The 23,810-nt window shown below is 36.0% G+C and overlaps 1 protein-coding gene and 1 pseudogene across 6 annotated transcripts in view; both read left to right on the top strand.

Moving 5' to 3' along the window:
* The window catches only part of CCDC138 (coiled-coil domain containing 138), a 124,055-nt gene that overhangs the window by 9,767 nt on the left and 90,478 nt on the right, over nucleotides 1-23,810 (top strand). For 4 of the 6 annotated variants that reach the window (XM_029937049.1, XM_029937045.1, XM_029937044.1 and 1 more), the window contains 5 exons: nucleotides 4,258-4,416; nucleotides 13,675-13,794; nucleotides 19,966-20,043; nucleotides 20,150-20,257; nucleotides 23,357-23,521. In XM_029937049.1, the coding sequence (XP_029792909.1) occupies nucleotides 19,996-20,043; nucleotides 20,150-20,257; nucleotides 23,357-23,521 (321 nt within the window). In that variant the 5' untranslated portion in view covers nucleotides 4,258-4,416; nucleotides 13,675-13,794; nucleotides 19,966-19,995. Of the gene's footprint in view, nucleotides 1-3,678; nucleotides 3,797-4,257; nucleotides 4,417-13,674; nucleotides 13,795-19,965; nucleotides 20,044-20,149; nucleotides 20,258-23,356; nucleotides 23,522-23,810 lie in introns of those variants that run through there. The other 2 variants (XM_029937048.1, XM_029937046.1) reach the window with 2 other exon arrangements.
* Nucleotides 21,408-22,437, top strand: LOC115290380 (annotated as a pseudogene).

The raw sequence follows: 23,810 nt of genomic DNA, 5'->3' as shown, positions 1-23,810 counted from the left end.
AGTTAAATGTATCAGCTTGGCATTAGGAACAAAGGTCTTAGATGGGTAGCTAAATTGGGAGTCAATTGCATATAAATATATAAAGCCTTATCTATATAGTTGAGATCTAGAGAGAGGGCAGAGTGAAGAGGTCTAGTCTGATGCTGTCCTGGGTTTGGATGAGGGATAGCAAGAAGTGAATGGAGTCTAAACATTTTTAAGGGATGGGATCAGTAGGTCTTGAAGATCGTTTTGATATGGAAGATGTACAGTAGAGTTTTATTCTTTTTATTCTTTTTTGTTTAAATGTTTATTAAATAAATTTATTTAAATGTTTTAAGTGTTTATTAAATAAATGTTTATTTATTTATTTTGAGAGAGGGAGATTGTGGGGAAAGCAAAGAGAGAGGGAGAGAGAATCCCAGGCATGTGATTGCTGACAATCCGTGCTGATGGCATGGAACCGGATGCAGGGCTCAGTCTCACCACCCATGAGATCATGACCTGAGTGGAAATCAAAAGTTGGATGCTTAACCCACTGAACCACCCAGGCGCCTGTTCAGTAGGGTGTTAGTCAAGAATGAAATGCAGGTTTATTCTTTTGTCTATTGGATAAATGAAGCTGCTTTTTATTAAGGTAGGGAACAAATTTGGAGGAGGAAGGGATTCTGTTGTTTTGAAATTTATTTATTATTTTTTCCTTTTGAATGTTTTTTTGAAATTTGTAATTTCAATTTTTGTGCAGGTAATAATTCTTTTATTATCCATGGTATCTTTTCATTTGCAGTATTTGACTAGGTAACATTGTATTTTAGTTTTTAAAAGTTTATAAAATACTTAGGACCTACAGAAAAACATAGAGAATATTATTATATCAACTGTATACCCATTGCTAATATTGCATAATGCTAATGTTTTATTAATAATTGTATATATTACTTTTAAAAGAAATAAAATGTTTCACTTAAAGTTGAAACAGCCTTCTTCTTTCCCATTTCTTCTCCCTTTTCCCAGAATTAAGCACTCCCTGAAAATTGGCTCTCTCACTTGATGTCGTAGTTTGCATTTTTTTGTCTGTGAGTGTTAAATCCAGTGAGATGATTCTGAGTTCTGACATTAATAATAAGACCATATTTTTAAGCAAACCGGGATAGTAATCTGCAGATGCATACCTACGATTTTGAGTAAAAAGACCAATTTCTTTTATATTAAATCCGAATGTTAAAAGTATGAGATGACAACCCTGTGTTCAAGAGTTAAGTTTCAATTCTCTAGAATTCTGGGGTTCTTTGTTAAACAATATAAACATAATAGTAGAACATTCTGGTTTTCATAATATGCTGAAATAAAAGAATTTCAGGAAGTTTTTGTTAACAGTTGACCAGTGGTGGTGAATCTGTTAATGACTATATTAGAATCCATCTCATCTCCCTCAGGAACTGCTGACACTGAGGCAGGCGAAGGCAGGTGTCTTGCTGCGTTTCCGAAGTGGCGGCCTGGTCCCGTGCATAAAGCTTCTAGATCTAAATCCTGATAGTCAAAGAAAGGTCTACTAAATAAATTTTTTTAAAGTTTTTATTTTAATTCCGGTTAATATACAGTGTTATATTAGTTTCAGGTGTGCAATGTAGTGATTCAACACTTCCATACATCTTGAGCCATCTCCAAAAAAGGGAAAATGTGATATATCCTCACAATGGCCTCCCGAGTGCTACATAAAGCAGTAAACACACATCAAATAGTTCCAGAGCTAGGAAGTCCAAGATCAAGCTCCAACAGATTCATTGTCTGTTGGGATCCTACTTTCCAGTTGATAGACAGCCATCTTTTTGTTGTATCCTCACATGTTGGAAGGGCCTCTTATTTTTTCTTTTTAAGTGTACAATTTAGTTATTTTTGGTATATTCAAAGGGTATATGCTACCATCCGCACAGCCAATTTTAGAATATTTTCATTATCCCAGTAAGAAGCTATCTACTCATTAGATATCTCTGCTCTTAACCCACTCCCCAGCCCCTCCCAGCTCACCCAACTCCCTCAGCCCTAGACAACCGTTAATCTATTTTCTGGCTTTAGATTTGCTTATTCTGGACTTTTTATATAAATGGAATCACATAATATGTAGTGTGTATGAAGTGTCTGGCTTCTTTCAGCCTGATATTTTTGAGGTTCATCTGTGTTGCAGCATATATCAGAACTTTATTTCTTTTTATTACTGAATACTCCATTACACAAATACACCACATTTTCTTTTTTTCATAAGTGGATGGACATATGGGTTTCTGTTTTTTGGCTGTTAGAACTAATGCTGCTGTTAATATTCATATTTAAGTTTTGTGTGAAAATCTGCTTTCATCTCTTTTGGTGTATATGAAGCAGTGGAATTGCTGGGTCATGTGGTCCCTCTTTGTTTCACGCTGAGGAATTTTCAAGACTGTTTTCCAATATGATTGCATCATTTTACATTCCCACCAGCAGTGTACGAGGGTTCTATTTTCTTTACATCATTGGCAGCTTTTGTTATCTGTCTCTCTGATTCTGCATTTTAGTCTGTGTGAAATGACACCTCATTGTGGTTTTTATTTGCATTTCCCTGATGGCTAACTGAATTCAGTTTGGGACATGTTTATTTTGTGCTACCTGAAAGCATGCATACAGGTGGGGATATTCAGTAGGCAGTTTGGACTTGAGTTTGGAACTTAGGAGAAAGAGCTGAGCAATTGTAGGTTGGGAGCAGTTCGCACATTATGGTAATTTAGCCATTGAGTGGAAAGAACCAAGCAGAGAGAGTAAAATGAGAATTGAAGTGGCTTAAGCCCAAATCCTGAGACACATTGGTAATTAAATGACAGTAGAGGAAGCAGAGCCTGCAAAGGAGACTGAGAAGCCATGGCCAGAGAGTGAGGTGGAAAACCAGGGGAAAGTGGTGTCATGGAGGCCAATGAAAGATTATTTTAGGTTGGAAGAAAGGGGCTGTGGTATAAAATGCTGTTGAGAGACTGAACAGGACTGAAAGTGACCTTCAGATGCAGTAATAGGTAAGCCATTTCAGTAGGGGGATGTGGCCCAAGGCCAGATTGAAGTAAACTGAGGAGTGATTAGGAAATAAAGAAGAGGGTTCAGCAGGTGTAGACAGACTGTTAAAGAATTTTATGAGGGTGCCAGAGTGGCTCAGTTAGTTAAGTATCTGACTTCAACTCAGGTCATGATCTTGTGGTTCTTGAGTTTGAGCCCTGCGTCAGGCCTCTGTGCTGATAGCTCAGAGCCTGGAGCCTGTTTCAGATTCTGTGTCTCCCTCTCTCTCTGACCCTGCCCCACTCATGCTCTGTATCTCCTCTCTCTCACATGCGCTAAAAAATAAACATTAAAAATTTTTTTTTAATTTATGAAAGGGGGGCAGTTAGTAGGCATGGTCAAAAGAGATGACTGCATTTCAGATGGGATTGGAGAGATTAAAAATATTGTAGGAGTTATCAGCATAGCAGTGTCCACAAGAAGACAGCAGGCAATGAGATCCTGCGTCTGCCTTTGTAATGGGAGGGAAGGACAGACCTGTGTGTCTTGAGGGCAGGAGATTGGTGTTTCCTTCTGCTGTCTTCTGTATTCCCTGTGACATTAGAGATGAGCCCGTCTGCACAGAATGGTGTAGGAGGGAGGTGAGGTGTTCCAAGTAAAGAGTGGAGAATGTTTGAAATAAATACTGTGGAGAGTGGGAGAGAGAGCCAGCAAATCATGAAAATACAAAACGATTTCTGGACTGCATTGAAAACCCAGGATAGGTTCCATGAATTTACAACAGTACAACTTCTCCGGATACGTGAGTTTTCTCCATTGGTATGGATTAGTGCGGCATTGGGGCTGGGAGGGTGATTAGTACTGTAATGTAAGGCTGGGGCTTTCAGCCCAAGTGAAGGAAGGACAAGAAGGGAAGTGGGTAGAGAGTATAGGGAAAAGAACCAATGGTGAAGTTGAAGCAGAACATGGAATTGATGCTGGAAAGGGGGTTATTCTGCATAGTACTGATGTATTTGGGACCTCAAATTCTCTAGATTCCTCATAGTAGAATTTCACTATGGTGTCACATCATTTTGCAACAAGACAATTTCTGTGTAAGCTTCCTTGCTATGCTAGTCTGGCTGTTCCTATAATCCATGTTTACTTGTGCCCATGTAGTCCTGAACACTGTCTGATGAAGCTATAGCCTCAGTAAATAAAAATGTTATTTGTACTTTGTGAATGTACTTTCTAAAAGCACTTAAATCTGACATTTTAATACAGTATGAAACTGCAGCCCAACAGGAGTTTGCTGAAGAACTTCAAAAGCGGGAACGTTTTTTAGTTGAAAGAGAACAACTGCTTTTCAGACATGAAACTGCTTTGAGTAAAATTAAAGGTGTCGAAGAAGAGGTTCTTACAAGATTTCAGATCATAAAGGAGGTAACTAGATAGCATTTTGTTTTCACAGTAATATAATAAATAAATAAATAAATAAATAATTGAGATTCAGTAGAACTTAGCATTTTGCCACATTCTTCTCCAACCTCCCTTCCATCCACATATTTTTTCTGGGGCCATTAGAAAGTAACTTGCAAAAATCATGACTCACAGAGCGCCTGAGTGGCTCAGTCGGTCAAGCGTCCGGCTTCGGCTCAGGTCATGGGTTCGAGCCCCGCGTTGGGTTCTGCTCACAGCTAGCTCAGAGTTTGGAGCCTGTCTTCAGATTCTGTATCTCCCTCTGTCTCTGACCTCCCCTGTTCGTGCTGTCTCTCTCTGTCTCTCAAAAATAAATAAAAAATATTAAAACAAATTTTTTTTAATCATGACTCAGCACCCCTAAATACTTCCTTAGTATTATCACTACTTAATTTTAGGAATGTATATCTCATGAGTGTTGAAATCTTTTCTTGCTTGTTTTGTTTTGTTTTCTGATCAAAGAACTAGACAGAATTCTTGCATTGCATTTGATTTTTATATCTTTTTGACTTCTCTGAATGTAGAGCAGTCAACCATTTCTCTTTTTTATAAGACCTTTGTTTGAAGATTTCAGGCCAGCAATCCTATGGAGTGTGTCATATCCTGGATTTGCCAAGGATTTTATTCAGGTTAACTATTCTTCTCAAGAATATTATGTAGGTGGTATGATATACTTTGTTTTATATCAGATATATTACTGTACATGTAACTTACAGAGAATAAATTCCATTCTGTTTTTAAAAATGCATATAGTCTTGTAATCACCACCATAATTCCGATAATAATTCTGGCACCCTCAAGGTTTCCTTACACTCCTTTTAGTTATCCTTCCCTGCCCCCTGCCCCCTGTCCCCTGCACCCCACCCCTGTAGCCCATCACCTATTTCCTGTCTCTGTACTTCTACCTTTCCTAGAATGTCATGTAAATAGAATTGTGGTTTTTCTTTATCTGTGGTTTTCAGCAGCAATTCAATTATGAGTTATCTCTGCATGTTTTTCTCTGAGTTTACCCTGTTTGGGGTTCACTGAACATCTTGACTTTGTAAATTAGTGTCTTTCACCAAATTTGGGAAGTTTTCAACCAGTGTTGCTTCAAATATTTTTTATGTTCCAATTGCTTTCTCCTCTTTCTGTGTCTTCAGTGACTCATATGTTAGGTCTGTTGCTGTTACAAACTGCTGAGGCTCTGCTCCTTTTTCCTCATCTGTTTCTTCAGTGTTCTTCAGATTTGATCATATGTGTTGTCTACTGTTATGTTCATTGTTTCTTCTTGCATATCCATGTTGCTACTGAGGTCATCTAGTGAGTTTTTTTCTGATATTTTAATGTTCCAAAATTGCTAATTAGGTTCTTTTTAAAATTATGTTTAATTTTCCCCATGAGAATTTTTATCTTTATATTTGCATTCATTTGTACTTACCTCATAGATCATACCTAAAAATTCAACATCTGGATCATGTAGGGACTGGCATTTTTCTTGAGACATAGTCACATTTTTCTGGTTCTTTGTATGTTCAGTGACTTCTGGATTATATTTGGGACCTTGTGGATATTATACAGATTCTGGATCTAGTATAATCCTCTGGAGAATGTTTATTTCTTTTTTTAAACACCTCAGCCCAGTTGAGGTGTTTGTTTATAAATTGAAGTATAGTTGATGGATATTATGTTAGTTTCAGATATACAACATCGTGATTCAATATTTATATGTAATATGAAATGCTCACCACAATAAACTAGTTACCATCTCTCAGTGTATAATGAATGCTGTTACAATATCATTGACTATATTCTCTATGCTGTACTTTACATCCCTGATTTATTATTTTATACTAGAAGTTTGTGTCTTTTGACCACCTTCACCCATTTTGCCCAATGCCTGCCTCCCTTCTGGCAGTCACCACCAGTTCTTTCTTTTAGGAGTCTGTTTCTATTTTATTTCGTTTGTTCATTTGTTTTGTTTTTAGATTTCATGTATAAGTGAAATCATTCAGTGTTTGTCTTTCTCTGACTTTTTTTTTTTTAATGTTTTATTTATTTTTGAGAGAGAGAGAGAGAGAGACAGCATGAGCAGGGGAGGGTCAGAGAGAGAGACACAGAATCTGAAGCAGGCTCCAGGCTCTGAGCTAGCTGTCAGCACAGAGCCCGATGCGGGGCTTGAACCCATGAACTGTGAGATCATGACCTGAGCCAAAGCCAGACGCTTTACTGACTGAGACACCCAGGCGCCCCTTCTCTGACTTCTTTCACTTAGCATAATACCCTCTAGGTTCTTTCAAGTTGTCACAATGGTAGAGTTTCATTCTCTTTTACATCTGAGCACTATTCCATTGTGGATTTATACCACATCTTTATCCATTCATCTATCACTGGACACTGAGATTTCTTCTGTGTTTTGGCTCTTGTAAATAATGCTGCAGTGAACATAGGTGTGTTTTTGAAATTAGTGTTTTCATTTTCTTTCGGTAAATAACCAGCAGTGGAATTGCTGGATCATATGGTATTTTTATTTCTAATTTTTTGAGGAACTTCCATAGTGCTTTCCAGAGTGGCTCCACCAATTTACATTTTCACCAACTGTGTACGAAGTTACCCTTTCTCCACATCCGTAACAACACCTGTTATTTCTTCTGTTTTTGATACAAGCCATTCTGAGTGGTACAAGGTGATACCTCATTGTGGTTTTGACTTGGATTTCCCTGGTAATTTTAGTGGGTTGAGCATTTTTTTTCATGTATCTGTTGGCCATCAGTATGTCTTCTTTGGAAAAGTATCTGTTCAGGTCCACTCCTCATTTTTTAATTGGATTGTTTGTTTATTTTGGTATTGAGTTGTATGAATTCTTTATATATTTTGATTATTAACCAGTATCAACATATATATTGGATATATAATTTGCAAATATCTTCTCCTGGTCAGTAGGTTGCTTCTTGTTTTATTGATTCTTTCCTTCACTGTTCAAGAGCATTTTAGTTTGATGTAGACCTAATTGTGTTTTCTTTACCCAAGTTGCTTATTTTTGCTTTTGTTGCCTTTACCTGAGAAGACAGACCAAAAACCTGTCGCTAAGACTGATGTCCAAGAGTTTACCCCCTTGTTTTCTTTGAATTTTATTGTTTCAGGTCTTAATTTAGGTCTTTAATTCATTCTTAATTTATTATGTGTATGGTATGAGAAAGTGGTTTCTTAATTTTAATTAAGAAAGTTTCATTCTTTTGGATGTAACTTTTCAGTTTTCTCAGCACTATTTCTTGAAGAGACTGTCTCTTCCCCATCGTATGTTCTGTCTCCTTTGTTGTAGATAACTTTATCATGTGAGTGTGAGTTTATTTCTGGGCTCTCTGTCCTGTTCCATTGATCTCCACATCAGTTTTTGTGCCACCACTATACTGTTGGACATTTTAACAGTATTAGTTGTTCAATCCATGAGTGTGGTATGTCTGATTTATTTGTGACATTTTCAGTTTCTTTCATTAATGTCTTACAGTTTTCAGAGTACAGGTCTTTCACTTCCTTGGTTAAATTAATTCTAGGTATTATTGTTTTTAGTGCAATTGTTAATAAGATTGTTTTCTTAATTTGTTTTTCTGCTATTTTGGTGTTAGTGTAGAAACACAACTGATTTCTGTATATTAATTTTGTATGTTGCAACTTTACTGAATTCATATTTTAGTTCTACTAGTTTCTGGTGAATTATTTAGTGTTTACTATATATAATATAATGTCACCTGCAGGTTGTGATAGTTTTACCTCTTCCTTACCAACTTGGATGTCTTTTATTTCTTTTTCCTGTCTGATTGCTGTGGCTAAACTTACAATTCTGTGTTGAATAAAAGTGGTAAAAGTAGGCATTCTAGTCTTATTCCCAATCTTAGAGTAAAAGCTTTCAGCTTTTCATTACTAGTAATTGTTCTGTTCAGATTTTCTATTTCCTAATTCAGGTTTGGAAGATTGTGTACTTAAAAAAATTTTTTTAATGTTTATATTGAGAGAGGCAGAAAAGGAGAGAGAGAGGGGGGAGAGAGAGAGAGAGAGAGAGAGGGAGGGAGGGAGGGAGAGGGAGAGAGAGACAGTGCGTGAGTGGGACAGGGACAAAGAGAGACAGACAGAATCCAAAGAAGGCTTCAGGCCCCAGGCTGCAAGGTCTCAGCACAGAGCCTGACTCAGGGCTTAAACTCACAAGCTATAAAATCATGACCTGAGCTGAAGTTGGATGCCTAACCAACTGAGCCACCCAAGGCACCCTGTAAGATTGTATACTTCTAAGAATTTATCAGTTTCTTCTAGGTCATTCAGGGTTTTAACCTATAACTTTTAATAGTTTCTTGTGATTCTTTATATTCCTGTGCTGGCAGTTGTAACTTCTCTTTAATTTTTGATTTTATGTATGAGTCATCTCTTTTCTTCTTGGTGAATCTGGCTATGGGGTTATCTATTTTGTTTATTTTTTTAAATAACCTGCTCTTAATTTCATCCATCTTTTCTATTATATTTCTATTTTCTATTGGTTTTAAAAGTCTGTTTTGTTTATTTCTGCTTTGATATTTATTATTTCTTTTCTTCTGTGACCTTGGACTTTGTTCTTTTTCTAGTCCCTTTAGGTGTGAGGTTAGATTGAGATCTTTCTTGTTTCTTGAGGCAGGCATGTAATGCTGTAAATCTCTCTCTTAAAACTTCTTTTGCTGTGTCCCAACGATTTGGAATGTGTTTCCATATTCGTTTGTCTCAGGTATTTTTTATTTCCTCGGTTTCTTTGTTGACCCACTGGTTTTTCAGTAATATGTTGTTTAGCTTCCACGTGTGTGATTTTTACGTTTTCTCGTAATTGATCCCCAGTTTAACACCACTGTGGTTGTAGAAGTATGTTTACGTGTACATTTGAAAAGAATGTATATTCGGCTCTTTTGGATGGAGTACTCTATATGTATCTAAGTTCATTTGGTCCAATATTGTTCAGAGTCACTGTTTCCTTACGGACTTTCTGTCAGGATAATCTGTTCATTGATGTGAGATGACAGTCCACAACTGTTAACTATATTTCTGTCAATTTCCCTTAATGTCTGTGAACATTTACTTTATATATTTCAGTGCTCGTATGTTGGGGCCATAGATATTTAGAATTGTTATTTCTTCTAGTTGGATTGATCCTTTTATCATTTGTAGTGCCCTTCTTTGTCACTTGTTACAGTTTTTGTTTTAAAGTCTATTTTGTCTGATGTATTACTACTCCAGCTGTTTTGTTTTATTTCCATTTATATAGAATATATTACATCTCTTCACTTTGTATGTGTTTTTAGGTCTGAAGTTAGTCTATTGTTAGCAGCATATAGATGGGTCTTTTTTTTTTTTTTTTTTTTTTTTTTTTTTTTTTTTTGAGTTTTGAGAGAGAAACAGCATGAGCAGGGAAGGGAGGCGCAGAGAAAGAGGAATAGAGAGAGAATCCCAAGCAGGCTCTGCACATTCAGTGTAAAGCCTGATGCGGGCCCAAACTTATCACAAGATCATGACCTGAGCCAAAACCAAGAGTTGGACGCTTAACCACCTGAGCCATGCCAGCACACCTAGATGGGTCTTTTTAATCCTTTCAGTCATCTTATGTTTTTTTATTGGAGCATTGAGTCCATTTACAAGTTTTGTTGCTTTCTGGTTGTTTTTATCATTCTTCTCTATACCTGTTTTCTTCTTGTGTTCTCTTCCTTAGTACTTTGAAGACTTTCCTAAGTGTTATGTTTGGATTCCTTTTTCTTTAGTTTTTGTGTATCTATTAGAGCTTTTTGGTTTGTGGTTATCATAAGGTTCATATGTAACCCCTTCTGTATATTATGCTCTATTTTAAATTGATAGTCACTTAGATTTGAACACATTCTAATAAAATTAATACATTTTACTCCATCCCATCCACATTTTATGTATTTGATGTCATATTTACATCTTTTAATTCTCTGTATCCTTTAACTAAATATTGTAACTACAGTTTATTTTCTACTTATGTTTTTTATTTTCATACTAGCTTTGTAAGTGATTTATATACTAACTTTACTATATGTTTACTTTTGCCGGTGAAATATTTTAAGAATTTTTTTACTTCTAGGTGTGACCTCCCTTTTTTCTCACTTGAGGGAATTCCTTTAGCATTTCTTGTGAGGTCTGTTTAGTGGTGATGAACTCCTTTAACTTTTGTTTGTTTTGGACACCCTGTTTTCCTCAGTTCTGAATAATAGCATTGTAGGATAGAGTATTCTTGGTTGTAGGATTTATTTACTTATTTATTTTTAATGTTTATTTATTTTTGAGAGACAGAGGGAGACAGAGCATGGGCCAAGGAGGGGCAGAGAGAGAGGGAGACACAGAATCTGAAGCAGGCTCAAGGCTCTGAGCTGTCAGCACAGAGTCTTAAGTAGGGCTCCAACTCGCAAACCATGAAATCATGACCTGAGCTGAAGTTGGACTCTCTACTGACTGAGCCACCCAGGTGCCCCAAGGTTTTGTTTTTTTTTAAACACTTCGTATCATGCCACTCCCTTCCAGCCTGTGAAAAATCATCTGCTAGTCTTATACGTATTTCCTTTTGTGTAACTAGTTGCTTTTCTCTTGCTTCTTTTAAGATTCTCTTTTTAAGTTTAATTTTTGATATTTTAATTATTATGATTTTTGTTGTGGACCTCTTTGGGTTCATCTTGTTTGGGCTGTCTTTCCTGAACCTAGATGTATGTTTCTTTCCCCAGGTTTAGAGTAATTTTTAGCTAATACTTTTTCTACCCATTTCTCTCTCCCCTCTCCTTCCATACCCCTATAATGCAATTGTTAGTATGCTTGATATTGTTGTAGAGTCCCTGAGCCAACATCGGATGCCCAATCCACTGAGCCCCCAAGGGCCCCATCTCTCACTTTTCTTGATGTGCCTGTTTCTTTACGTCTTTTTCTGTGGAAGGGCTGGCCTGCTAGTCTTCAGGTCATTCTCAGAGGGAGTTACTTTCCATGTAGTTGCAGCCTTGGTATGTTCACGAGAATAGGTGAGCTCAGAATCTTCTTACTCCATTTTTCCTACTCCATCCTCATTAGGTTTAGGCCAGAGTTCTTTCTCACTTTCTGTGGGAAGTAACCCGATCTCAGTTCAGTGTTTAAAGCTTTTATGGTGTTGCTTTGGAGTTGTCTTATACATGTGTCACTCAGGTTTACTCTGATACTCACACAGTGGTTTAATCAGCATAACGATAACCCACAACCCTTGGACCAACTTCACACAGTGGTTTAAATCTTAGTTTAGTTCTCAGGACCCCTAGTATGGTGCTCTGTGTCTTTCCTGTGCTTGTGTAATTGAGGGTTAGTTTTAGACGTGGGTGGTATTTTTAAACTGAGCTCTGATCTCTCCACCTTTGCTTTGCCACTTTGTGCTCTGCTTAGGCAGCTTAAGGTTAAACCGGATTTCTACAGGTTTTTGTACACCAGAATGAAAGAATTCTTCTTCTGAGGCTCTTCTCTGAGATACTCCACATATTCCTTGGCCTCCAGTGGCCCTTTTTCTGGCTTCCCTGGCTGGAAAGGCAGAGTTTCTCAGTTTTAGCAGCCTATAATGCAGCCTCACTTCAGAGTGCTGGGGACCTACCCAGGGCAAGACTGCTAGAGAAAAGGAGGTTTTCACTCCTTTTTCCAATTCCCTACTTCTGTTTACTTTTTACAGCCATTAAAGTAAGTTACTTTTCACGTTTTGTCTAAAGTTTTTGTTGTAATCAGTAATAGAACTAGAATGTAGTGGGCTTATCTTGCCATTCTGGAAATGGAACTCATATTATATATTTTTAACATCTTTTGGATTTGGAAAAGTTTGGACAATGAGAATGTTAACTAATTGTAGAAATAGCTGTATTTATCGTTATATACTAAGTTATTTAAAGAATCATTTCATGTAATAATAAAATTACATAAAGCTAATGCTTTCACATGGCTGGATTCTTTAAACAGGGCAAAAGAAGAAATGCTTGGATTTTTAAGACATTTCCATACCAGATTTATTCTTGATTTTTTTTCTCTTTAGATTTGTCTGTCTGCTATTCTTAAATGTAAAGATAACAGCCTTATTTTAATAGAACCTATGTGATTACTTGGAAGAAAGAAATTAATTCATTTTTTTATTTCCTATAGAAATTTGCTTGTTTTAATACATTATGAATAAATTGAGAATAAAAGGTGAAATAAACTATATGTATTTGTACTTTAAATCAAAAAGTGGTATCTCATTTAAATGTAAGTAGAAGGTTAATTGATTTCAGTTATTTATAAAATGAATTAAGAAAAGTCAAATAGTTTAAGACTCAGAAATTTTAATGTTTTTAAATTTTTTGAAATGTAAACAATTTTAGCTATTTTATGAGAACAAGAAATTAGTTCTATCTACAGATATTTATTCATCAGCATAACTTAAATCTTAAATTTTAAGTTACAAAGCTATGAACTACTAACCAGACTCTTGAAGAAGATCAGAAATCTGGGGAGCCTGGGTGGCTCAGTTGCTTCAGCGTCCAACTCTGCTTTTCTGATTTCAACTCAGGTCATGATTTCATGACTTATGAGAATGAGCTCTGTCTCGGGCTCTGCACTGAGGCGGAGAACCTGCTTAGGATTCTCTCTGTCCCTCTCTCTGTTCCTCCATAACGCACACCCACTCACTCACATTCTCAAGTAAACATTACAAAAAGATCAGAAACCCCTCATTGTTTTATCATCCCACCATGTGAAAGAAATTACTGTAGTGAGTTTCAGTGGACTCTTTTGAGCAGAAGCACAAACTAGTTTTTTAATAGATACTTAACAAATGCTTTCAATGCTTAGTTATTACATTGTTTGATAATATAGTTTTTATGAATTATTTGCAGTATTATGTATGCTTACATACACTGATTAAAGTCCTTATTCAAAGAGTTCTAATTTTTTAATGTTTATGTTAAGAGAGAGAGGGAGTACTCATGTGCAGGAGGTACAGAGGGGCAGAGAGAGAAGGAGAGAGAGGGAATTCCAAGCAGGCTCTGGGCCATCAACACTGAGCCTGACACAGGGCTTGATCCCATGACTGTGAGATCATGACCTGATATCAAGAGTTGGATGACTGACTGAGCCAATGATGCACCCCAAGGCGTTCTGATTTTTAATTACTTTGTGTTCAGTAGCATTTGTGACATGGATCCACACCTGATTTTTAGATCAGATACTTTTTTTCCCTTCTAGCAACATGATGCAGAAGTTGAGCACTTAACTGAAGTTCTTAAGGAAAGAAAGAAGGAAAGCAAGAGACTAAGGTCCTCTTTTGATGCATTAAAAGAATTGAATGATAACTTAAAAAAGCAGGTAAGATCTATTTTAATATATACTAGATTTCAAAATATTCTTAAAACTTCTATCTGTACTTATTTATCAAAGTTTTAGAATATATTTTGGCTAGAGAAATTTTGATTAACTTTATTTGCTAACTTTATTTTGTATAATACTTCCAAATATTAATATGATATTCTTAAGCTTTTGGTTTTTCATCATCTATTTTAGAAACTAGCTGAGATTCTTTTGCAACTTGCAATTTTTAAAGTTAAAAACAAGCAAAAATTACCACTTGATAACCTGGGGATTTTTAGGCATTGATTTCGCTAATCTAATACTGCTTGTTTTGGGGCACCTGAGTGGCTCAGTTGGTTAAGCATCTGACTTCAGCTCAGGTCATGATCTCACAGTTCATGAGTTCAAGCCCGGCATCAGGCTTTGTGCTAACCACTCAGAGCCTGGAGCCTGCTTCAGATTCTGTGTCTCCCTCTCTCTGACTCGCCCCTGCTCATGCTTTGTTTCACTCTGTCTCAATAATAAATAAAACATTTTTTTAAATTATAAAAAAATAAAAAAATACTACTTCTTTTAACTGCTATTTTACACCACTCCTTATTTAACATTCATTTATTTTCTGGGTATCTATTATGTGCTAGGCAGTGTACTAGAAGGAAGGCTACACATTGCTTATAGTCTCAGGAGTATAGTGTGCTATCATGTTGGACTGTATGTATGTGTGTGTATGTATGTATGTGATGTAATATAGGTTGCTGCTTAATAATACTGAAGTTGCAAAGCAAATATTTTTATTTAAAAAAATTTTTTTAATGTTTTTATTTATTTTTGAGAGACATAGAGAAACAGTGGGAGCAGGGAAGGGTCAGAGAGAGAAGGAGGCACAGAATCCGAAGCAGGCTCCAAGCTCTGAGCTAGCTGTCAGCCCAGAGCCTGATGCGGGGCTCGAACCCACCAACCGTGAGATCATGACCTGAGCTGAAGCCGGACGCTTAACCAACTGAGCCACCCAGGCGCCCCAATATTTTTATGAGTTGTATCTGTTTTTGTTTAACTTTTGTCAGCTTTTGATTGAAAGATATGAAAGGATATGTTGAAAAGAGATGGGAAAATGATTATGTGTATATTTGTGGTGTATGTATTTGTGGGAGAAGTAGATAAGCAGAAACTGGGCTAAACCCAGTCACTTTGAAAATTAAAGCTTTGGGCTGGAAAGCTATATGGATTCTAAGCTCGGACTCTCAGAGATAATATGCATTCTGAAATTCCATAGGTAGCTGTATATTCTCAGTTTCTCTTTTTGACATCCTGTAGTTACAGCTTGTTACAGCTTTTCTCAGTGGCAGTGATAACTAGGGATACTGTTTCTCATTTGATCTAAGTTCTTTGGCTTCTCTGAATTCATTTAGGGCCTCTCACAGTTGGAGTATGGTCTTCACTTACTGTTATTTGGAAGCCTGCTTTATCCTTGAAGAGATTACTTTTCTCCATCATACTCTCAGTATAGTGCTCGCGCTTGCTCTCTTTCTTTCTCTCTCTTTAAATTGAAATATAGTTGAAATAAAGCATTGTATTAGTTTCAGGATTACAAATTAATGATTTGACAACTTTGTATGTTATGCTGTTCTCACCACAAGTATAGGTACTCTCTGTCACCAGACAACTCTAGCACATTTTTTTTTTTGAGAAGGGTTTCTTTAACTGTTAGCCAAGGAGCCTATACCTATCTTTTAAAGTTATAAAATTCTTGGGGCGCCTGGGTGGCTCAGTCGGTTAAGCCTCCGACTTCGGCTCAGGTCAGATCTCACGTTCATGGGTTCGAGCCCCGTGTCAGGGTCTGTGCTGACAGCTAGCTCAGAGCCTGGAGCCTGCTTCTGGTTCTGTGTCTCCTTCTCTCTCTGCCCCTCCCCCTCTCATGCTGTGTCTCTTTCTGTATCAAAAATAAATAAAACATTAAGAAAAAAAGCTTAAAAAAAATAAAGTTATAAAATTCTTAATAGTCTTTCATGTGTTTGCATTAGTATCTGGTGAGTGGAGTGGATATATAATTAGTAAGTGGTCAGCCTGTTGATAATTGGATTTTTGACCTAGTATGTCCAAACTGAAAAAGCTTAGGAGAAACCCTTTGGTACCAACTGGCAGAATGCTTTATTTTTTTTAATTTATTTTTTATTTTTTGAGGTTTATTTATTTTGAGAAAGAGATAGCACAAGTAGGGTAGGAGTAGAGAGAGGGAGAGACAGAGTCCCAAGCATGCTCTCCACTGTCAGCGTAGAGCCTGATGTGCCACTTCAGCTGATCAACTGCGAGATTGTGACCTGCACTGAGATCAACAGTCAACTGACTGAACCAACCAGGTGCCTCTGGGATGCTTTCTTATGGTTACTCTGTTTAGTGTAGATAAGGGATCTGTTTTTTTTTTCTGTCAAGGATGAAATAGTAAATACTTTGGGCTTGGTGAGCCATATGGTCTGTCACAATGACTCAACTCTGACATAATGCAAAAGCAGCTATAGGCAGTGAGTGAGTGAGTGATAATGGCTGTGTTCTAATAAGACTTTATAGCAGCAGTGTTCAGATTTGGCCCATGGGCTATATAGTTTGCACTATGAAAGATATATATAGTTGACCCTTGAACAACATGGGTTTGCACTGCATTCCACTTATATGCACATTTTTGTTGATAAATAGTACAGTACTATAAATGTATTTCTCTTCCTTATGATTTTCTTAATAACATTTTGTTTTCTCTAGCTCACTTTATTGTAAGAACATAGTATATAGGAGTAAAACATGAATTATGTGTTAATTGACTGTTTATGTTATCACTAAGGCTTTTCTGGTCAACGGTAAGCTATTAGTAGTTTTGGGGAGTCAGAAGTTCTATATGAATTGTTTATTGCCTAGGGGTCAATACCCCTAACCCACACATGGTTCATGGCTCAACTGCATTTCAAAATTGCTAAATAAGAAGGTAAGTTATTTCTGTAATTGACTTATATAGTGATTTGTGGTACCACTGGATGTAAATAAATTTTCAGTAATAATAATAGTGATGACAATAACAACAAACCCAGTACATCTTACTAAGCGGAGGAGACAAGGGTGAATGTTCAGCACTCGTCAGGCTACAGAGTCCCTGTGGGCACCACAGGCTCTCGGTTGAAAACCAGCAGGGTTGCACCCTAGGAGGTAGCAAATTAGAATATATGGAACCCTCCTCTGATTGAACTGTGGTCTTCAATGATCTTAGTTCCTGTTTAGAGTAAGGTAATCAGCTTCCATTTTGAGTACCTAGAATGAACCATCTCGGAAAGAAGGTATCATGTGGATACAATTTGTAATGGAGCAGCTGGGTGACTCAGTCGGTTAAGCGTCGGCTTCAGCTCAGGTCATGATCTCACAGTTTGTGGGTTCAAGCCGCGCGTCGGGCTCTGTGGTGGCAGCTAGCTCAGAGCCTGGAGCCTGTCTTCACGTTCTGTATCTCCCTTTCTCTCTGACCCTTACCTATTCCCACTGTCTCTCTCTGTCTCTCAAAAATAAATAAAGAACATAAAAAAACTTTTTTTAATTTGTAAGCTTTCTTTGTCATTCTGTACAAAATTAATAATTACATTAAAGGCAGAATCACATGACTAAATATGAAGAGACCAGAAATGCCCCAGACAATATGAACATAACCTGCTAATGATCCAGATATTGGAGCTAATAGCAGTGACTTTAAAATGATGATTAAAATTTAAAAACTGATGGGGGCATCTGGGTGGCTCAGTTGACTAAGTGTCTGACTTTGGCTCAGGTCATAATCTCACGGTTTGTGAGTTCGAGCCCCGCATTGGGCTCTGTGCTGACAGCTCAGAGCCTGGAGCCTGCCTAGAATTCTGTGTCTCCCTTTCTCTTTGCCTCCTGCCCACTTGCAGTCTGTCTGTCTCTTTCAAAAAATAAACATAAAGATTTTTTTAAGTTTAAAAAATGATTAATATGTTCAAGAAAGTAGGGAAAAAAAGATTGAGAATGTTAAGAGAAACAACATATAAGAATGAAATAAGTTGAAATTCTAAAATTAAAATATACACTAATTGAATTTCAAAACTCCAGTGAAAGGATGTAACAGTAGATGAGTCACAGCAGAAGACAGGATTAATGAACTGAAGGATCATTTCCTAAAGTCTTGAAATGAAAACATTGAGGGGAGAATAAAAAACAAATGTTAAAAGTTTTAATACAGGAGTTCAAAAAGAGATAATAGGGCGAAAACAAAGTATGGGAAGAGAAATGGTCACTTATTATCCAAAACCAGTAAATCAAACAAACAAACAAAAAAATCCCAAACAAACCCACCAATTTACAGATTTAAGAAATTATGTTAAGCCTAAGCAGAGTAAATATTGAGGAAAACCATATGTAGGAACATTGCTTTAATTTTTAAGACTGCTAAAAACATTAAATAAAGTAAAATTATAAAAGCGATCAGAGAAAAATAAGATATATTACCTTCAAAGAATGAACAGTCAAACTTACGACTAACTTTTAAGGAGGAAACATTGTGTACCTTAAATATAAATAGGAAAAGAGAGAAACACTCCCCTTCCTGTTGTATGAGGTCAGCATAATCTCGAAACTAAACATGTCAAGAACATTACAAGAAAAGAAAATTTCAAACTAGTTGCGTGAATATAGATGTAAAAACTTTAAATATTAGCAAGTTGAATCTAGCAGTACCTAAACATAATACAACTGAATGTTTTTAATACAGGAGTACAAAAGTGGTTTGTCATTTGAAAATTAACACATTATCTAATAAAAGTAGAAAAATCATAATTTCTGCTGATAATAAAGTTGAGGGGTGCCTGCGTGGCTTGGTTGGTTAAGCATCCCAACTTCGGCTCAGGTCATGATCTCCCGGTTCGATCCCTGTGTCAGGCTCTGTGCTGACAGCTCAGAGCCCGGAGCCTGCTTTAGATTCTGTGTCCCTCTCTTGCTCTGCCCCTTGCCCACTCATGCCCTGTCTCTCTCTCTCTCTCTCTCTCTCAAGAATAAATAAAATGGTAAAAAAATGTTTTTAAATAAATAAAATTGAGCACCATCTCATGAAAATAGTAATAAAAGAGAACTTAATTTTGATAAGTATCTACAAAAAAAATCCAACAACAAAATCATACTTAAGATAGGTTATTAAAGTTTTTTTCCTCTGATATCAGAACAAAGTAAGTGTGTTCATTGTTACTGTTTCTGTTGAACACTTATCCTGAAAGTCTTAGTGCAGTAAGGAAAAAAAAAAGTAGAAAATAAAGCCTGGGAAGGAAGAAGTAAGACTTATTCACTGATGACATAATTATATACTTATATACTTAGGTATCCAAACAAGTATACAGACAAGTTAGTAGTATTAAGCAAATTTAGGAGAATCTTTGGGTGTAAGTTCAATATACAAAAATCAAGTGTATTTTTATATACCAGTAATAATCAAATAATAAATGTTATTTATTGAAAGATACCACAGATAATAGCATCAAAAAACATTAGCTATCCAGGAATAAATCTAAACAAAGGTATGTAGAACATATATACTAGAAAGTACAAAACATTAAAATTAAGATCTAAATAAATTGAAGGCTAGGTTATATTCATGGATGGGAAGACTCGATATTTATAAACTTGTCAGTTCTTCCCAAACTTATATATTAATCCAATTTCAGTAATTCATTACACTGCATGCTTAATGATTTGTATACTATCCTATACATAATATTGTAGTTCAATAGAAAGTTCAATTAAAAGACATTTCCCATTAAAGCATATACTTTTAAGATATCAGGAGACTTACAGTTTTTTATAGAATTGAAGTAAACTTAAACACTTAGTACTTTGGGGACAGATGACTTTTAGCTGTGTTTTTTTTTTATTAAAATTTTTATTTTATTTTTGTTGAAGTGTAATTGACATACAATATACTGTTAGTTTCAGGTGTATATCACAGTGACTCAATATTTTTATACATTTCAGAATGATTTCCAAGATAAGTCTAGTTACCCTCAGTTGTGGTTTTCTTTTATCATGAATGCTACCTCTGTTTTGTTACATTGTTTGGTTATACAGACTAGATAAGATAGTAAATTATTTTGGAAATCTTTAGTATGAAATCAGCTTAAGTTTTATATTGAAATTTTTAGTATTTTCTCACTATAGTTAAATGAAGTAAGTGAAGAAAACAAGAAGATGGAGATTCAGGCTAAGAGAGTTCAAGCTCGTGTAGATAATTTACAGGTAAGTTGCCTGCTTTTTTGACACAAGTGAATTTTAAATGATTGCCTTTGGGTTTTCTCACCTTTAATTCAGTTGTGTTTTAATTTATGGATATGTCCTATTGCAGAGGAAGTATGAGTTTATGACAATACAGAGACTGAAAGGAAATTGCCATGCTGCTAACGAAATGAAAAGTTTAAAACAAGAAAAAGTACCAGTCTCAAAAACTCACAAGGTATGATGGGATTGGAAATTTCCCCAATAGAAGGCAAAGACATTTTCTCTTTGTTCTTGAACCTTTTTTTTATATCCTTTTTGATATGAAAAGATTCACCTTAATAATTCACTTACAGAGAAATATCTGTATAATGTTTCTAATATGCTTTTATTTCCGAAAGCAAAACAAAACATTTCAGCAGTGTTTCAGGCATAGTAACACTGACAGATCACAGGACCTTAAGCTTAGTAAGAGCTTTATATATTTGTTGTATTTTAAGAGCCCATAAGCTTTCAGTATTTTCTGTCAAGACTGTAATCCACATCTGAATGAGCTCTATTTATTTATTTTTCCTATGGATTTTTTACATTGAGGTATAAGTTACATACAATAACGTAATGCACAGATCATTAAGTATATAGTTTGGTCAGTTTTGAAAAATGCCTGTATTCTTGTAACTTACAACTAGATCTAGAACATTTCCATCACTCTAAAGTGTTCACTTGTGTCCCTTCTCAGCTCTTCCTTGCAAGAAATATTTGTTAATCCAATTTCTATCACCATGAATTCATTTTACCTATTTTAGAACTTAGGTCAGTGAGATGGGATGTACGCATTCATTTGGGTAAGGCTTATTTTACTCATCTTAACATTGGGTGTATCAATAGTTTGTTCCTCTGTATTGCTTAGTAGTATTCCACTGTATTACTGTATCACAAAATTTGTTTATCTATTCTTCTGTTGGTAGACACCTACGGTGTTTCTACTTTTTGTCTATTATGAATAAAGTCATTAAGAATATTTGTGTACAAGGCTTTTAGTGGACATGTGTTTTAATTCTTCTTGGAAATACAACTAAGACCAGAATTTCTGAGTCATAGATATTTGACTTTTATGAAACTGCCAATTTCCCAAAGCTATTGTACCATTTTATACTCCTATGAGTGTTGTGATAGCTTTACAACCTTGCCCATATTTGGTGTTTTCAGTCTTTTTCATTTTGACCTTTTCATTGGGTTGGTAGTCATATCTCAATGTGGGCTTTTTAGTAATTTTTGTAAATCTTCTACTTTGCATAAAGTGGGAGGACAACATTGTTTAAAGATTTTTGTGGAATCCCAGTAGCAAAATCAGGAGCCACCATTGGGCCCTGTGACTCTGTAACTGTTTGGCTTATGATGAAGACATCATGACTCAGGACCAAATTCAGCAAAAGATTGCTTCTATGTAGAAACTTCTTGGAGCTGCTAGAGCTCACCATCCTGTGCAGGGAATATGCTGCAGATGACCTCTGTCAACAGAAGATTGAGCACCTCCACCAAAAGTTCTCATACAGCTGCAAGACCAGGCTTTATGTGAACTGCTGCTGCTGCTTTTATTTTTAATGTTTGTTTATTTTTGAGAGAGAGAAAGAGAGTCTGACCAGGGGAGGGACAGATAGAGAGAGAGAGGGAGATGTAGGATCCCAAGTGAGCTCCATGCTAACAACAGAGAGCCCAATACAGGGCTCAAACCCACAAACCGGGAGATCATGACTTGAGTCAGATGCTAACCTGAATGAGCTACCCTGATGCCCTTATGCGAACAGCTTCTGTCCAGGTTTTGGATTCTTCACTTGGAGGTGCTGCTGGATGTCAGCAGGCAATTTTAGCAGTTCAAGCCCATATCTGCCAAGATGAAAGAAGACCTGGTGTCCCAGGCTTTTACTGAGTTGAAAATTTCCACACCACGTTTGTAGACCTAATTGAGCAGATGGAGAAGCAGACCTAAGTAGCCAACCTGCTGCCGTCCTTCAGTAATCAGAGGACCTTGGACTTCCTGTTAGTCTATCTGCAACACTCTTCACCTCAGGCTTCCTGTAGTATTGAGAGCAGGCTCTTAGAGCATTTCATTGAGGGTGGGGCTCACTGTTAAGGAATTCTGCCACCAGGAGGTAGAGGTCATGTATGAGGATAGTAATCACATTCTTGTCATTGTACCAGTCCACGCCCTCAAGGTCTCCATCCAGGTGGGTGAAAGGAGACTGCACAGAGGGTATCAGCACCAACCTGCACATCTTTCCTGAAGTCTCCGGGCCTAAGGTCTACCTTCTCTACCTCCTGGACCTACAATTTCTTCTACAAATAGGGCTTGCCTGTGTCTGCCACTGCCCTCTGCCAGGCAGCACATATGTGCAGAAATATTTTTTGTGGTTGTAAATGGAAATATTTCAGACCCCCACTCGCACTTTTCTCCTCTCATACAGCCTTCCATGTTTTATGAAAGGGGATGCTTTTCTACTCAGTACTTAAAGATGATTGAAATTATGTAAAGTTTTCATTTGAAAAAAAAAACAAGTTAAAATACTCTTGTTCAGAATAATGTAACTCTAATCTTATTCTGATTTTGTGGATTATTGTCTGCTTAATGTTACCTTTTTATTTATTTGCTTTTGTTTCTTTATTTTTTCAGATTTCTAAAACACTAAATCTAGCACAGTTCCCTGTTTAGGGTAGATGTGTGATAAACGTAGAATTAAATTGACTAAAATTTCCATTTGAAGGAATACTAAAATCAGTGTAATTGAATCTATAAATTTTTGTGGCATTTTGTTCATCACATCCCATTTTGATATCTCTCAGAGAAGAGGATTTCCAGGAAAATCTTCATATCTCGTTTACAGAATGTTATAAAGATAAAGAAACCACTTTTGGAAGAAGAAAATATGAAGTTCTTGGGTAGAAATTGTTTTAACTTTCTAAACCTTTAAATTTATTAAAATCTTTTAGTTATGGTGGTTTATGCTCTTGAGTTAAGGCCAATTTTATCTTATTATGTTATCAAACTTAAGAATTTTTTGAAAATTCCTTTTTTGGTAATAAGGCAAAGTTCTTTCAGTTTCCTTTTTAAGATGGATTTTCTCCCCTTCTCTCAGCTATCATTTAACATGTTTCTTATGTTAAATGGAAGTGTTTGATTTGGAATTTCCATTGTTTAGAGAGGCTTTGTCATTCAATACCTATTTTAATGGTGTTCTTTAGATAACTTATTCTGTAATCCCCAAATTTAAAGCATGCATTTGAAATTTTATCAGATTGTGAACTGAAATAAATGTTTGATTTAATTTCTTACATACAGGTACCACTTAATGCACAAGTTTATGAACTTTTAACTGTCTTCATGGACTGGATTTCAGATCACCACCTTAGTAAATTAAAAAGTGAAGAATATGGAATGGATGGTGAAAAGCCCTTACTGAAATTTGCTTCTCAGAGAAATGATATTCAGGAGAAGTGTATAAAGGTTTGTTTTTTGATTTGATATATGTATCTTATAAAGATCAAAACTGGAACGTCTGTTGTATATGTTATAAGAAAAAATATTGAAAATATTTTGATTCAAAATCGAATGTACCAATAGTTCTAAAAAGATTCATTTCAGAATAAATTAAAATTAATTCATACTTTTATTTTTCTTAACATAATGGAAATTTTTTTTTAAAAATAGAAACGAGAAGTTAACAACTTAATCCAAAAATGGGAAAATAATTGTATGGTAGAGTTAGGCAAATGATCAGTGATATGAACAATTC

The sequence above is a fragment of the Suricata suricatta genome, chromosome 4 (assembly GCF_006229205.1).
Source record: "Suricata suricatta isolate VVHF042 chromosome 4, meerkat_22Aug2017_6uvM2_HiC, whole genome shotgun sequence".
Classification (NCBI taxonomy): domain Eukaryota; kingdom Metazoa; phylum Chordata; class Mammalia; order Carnivora; family Herpestidae; genus Suricata; species Suricata suricatta.
This window is presented reverse-complemented; position numbering and strand designations above follow the sequence as displayed.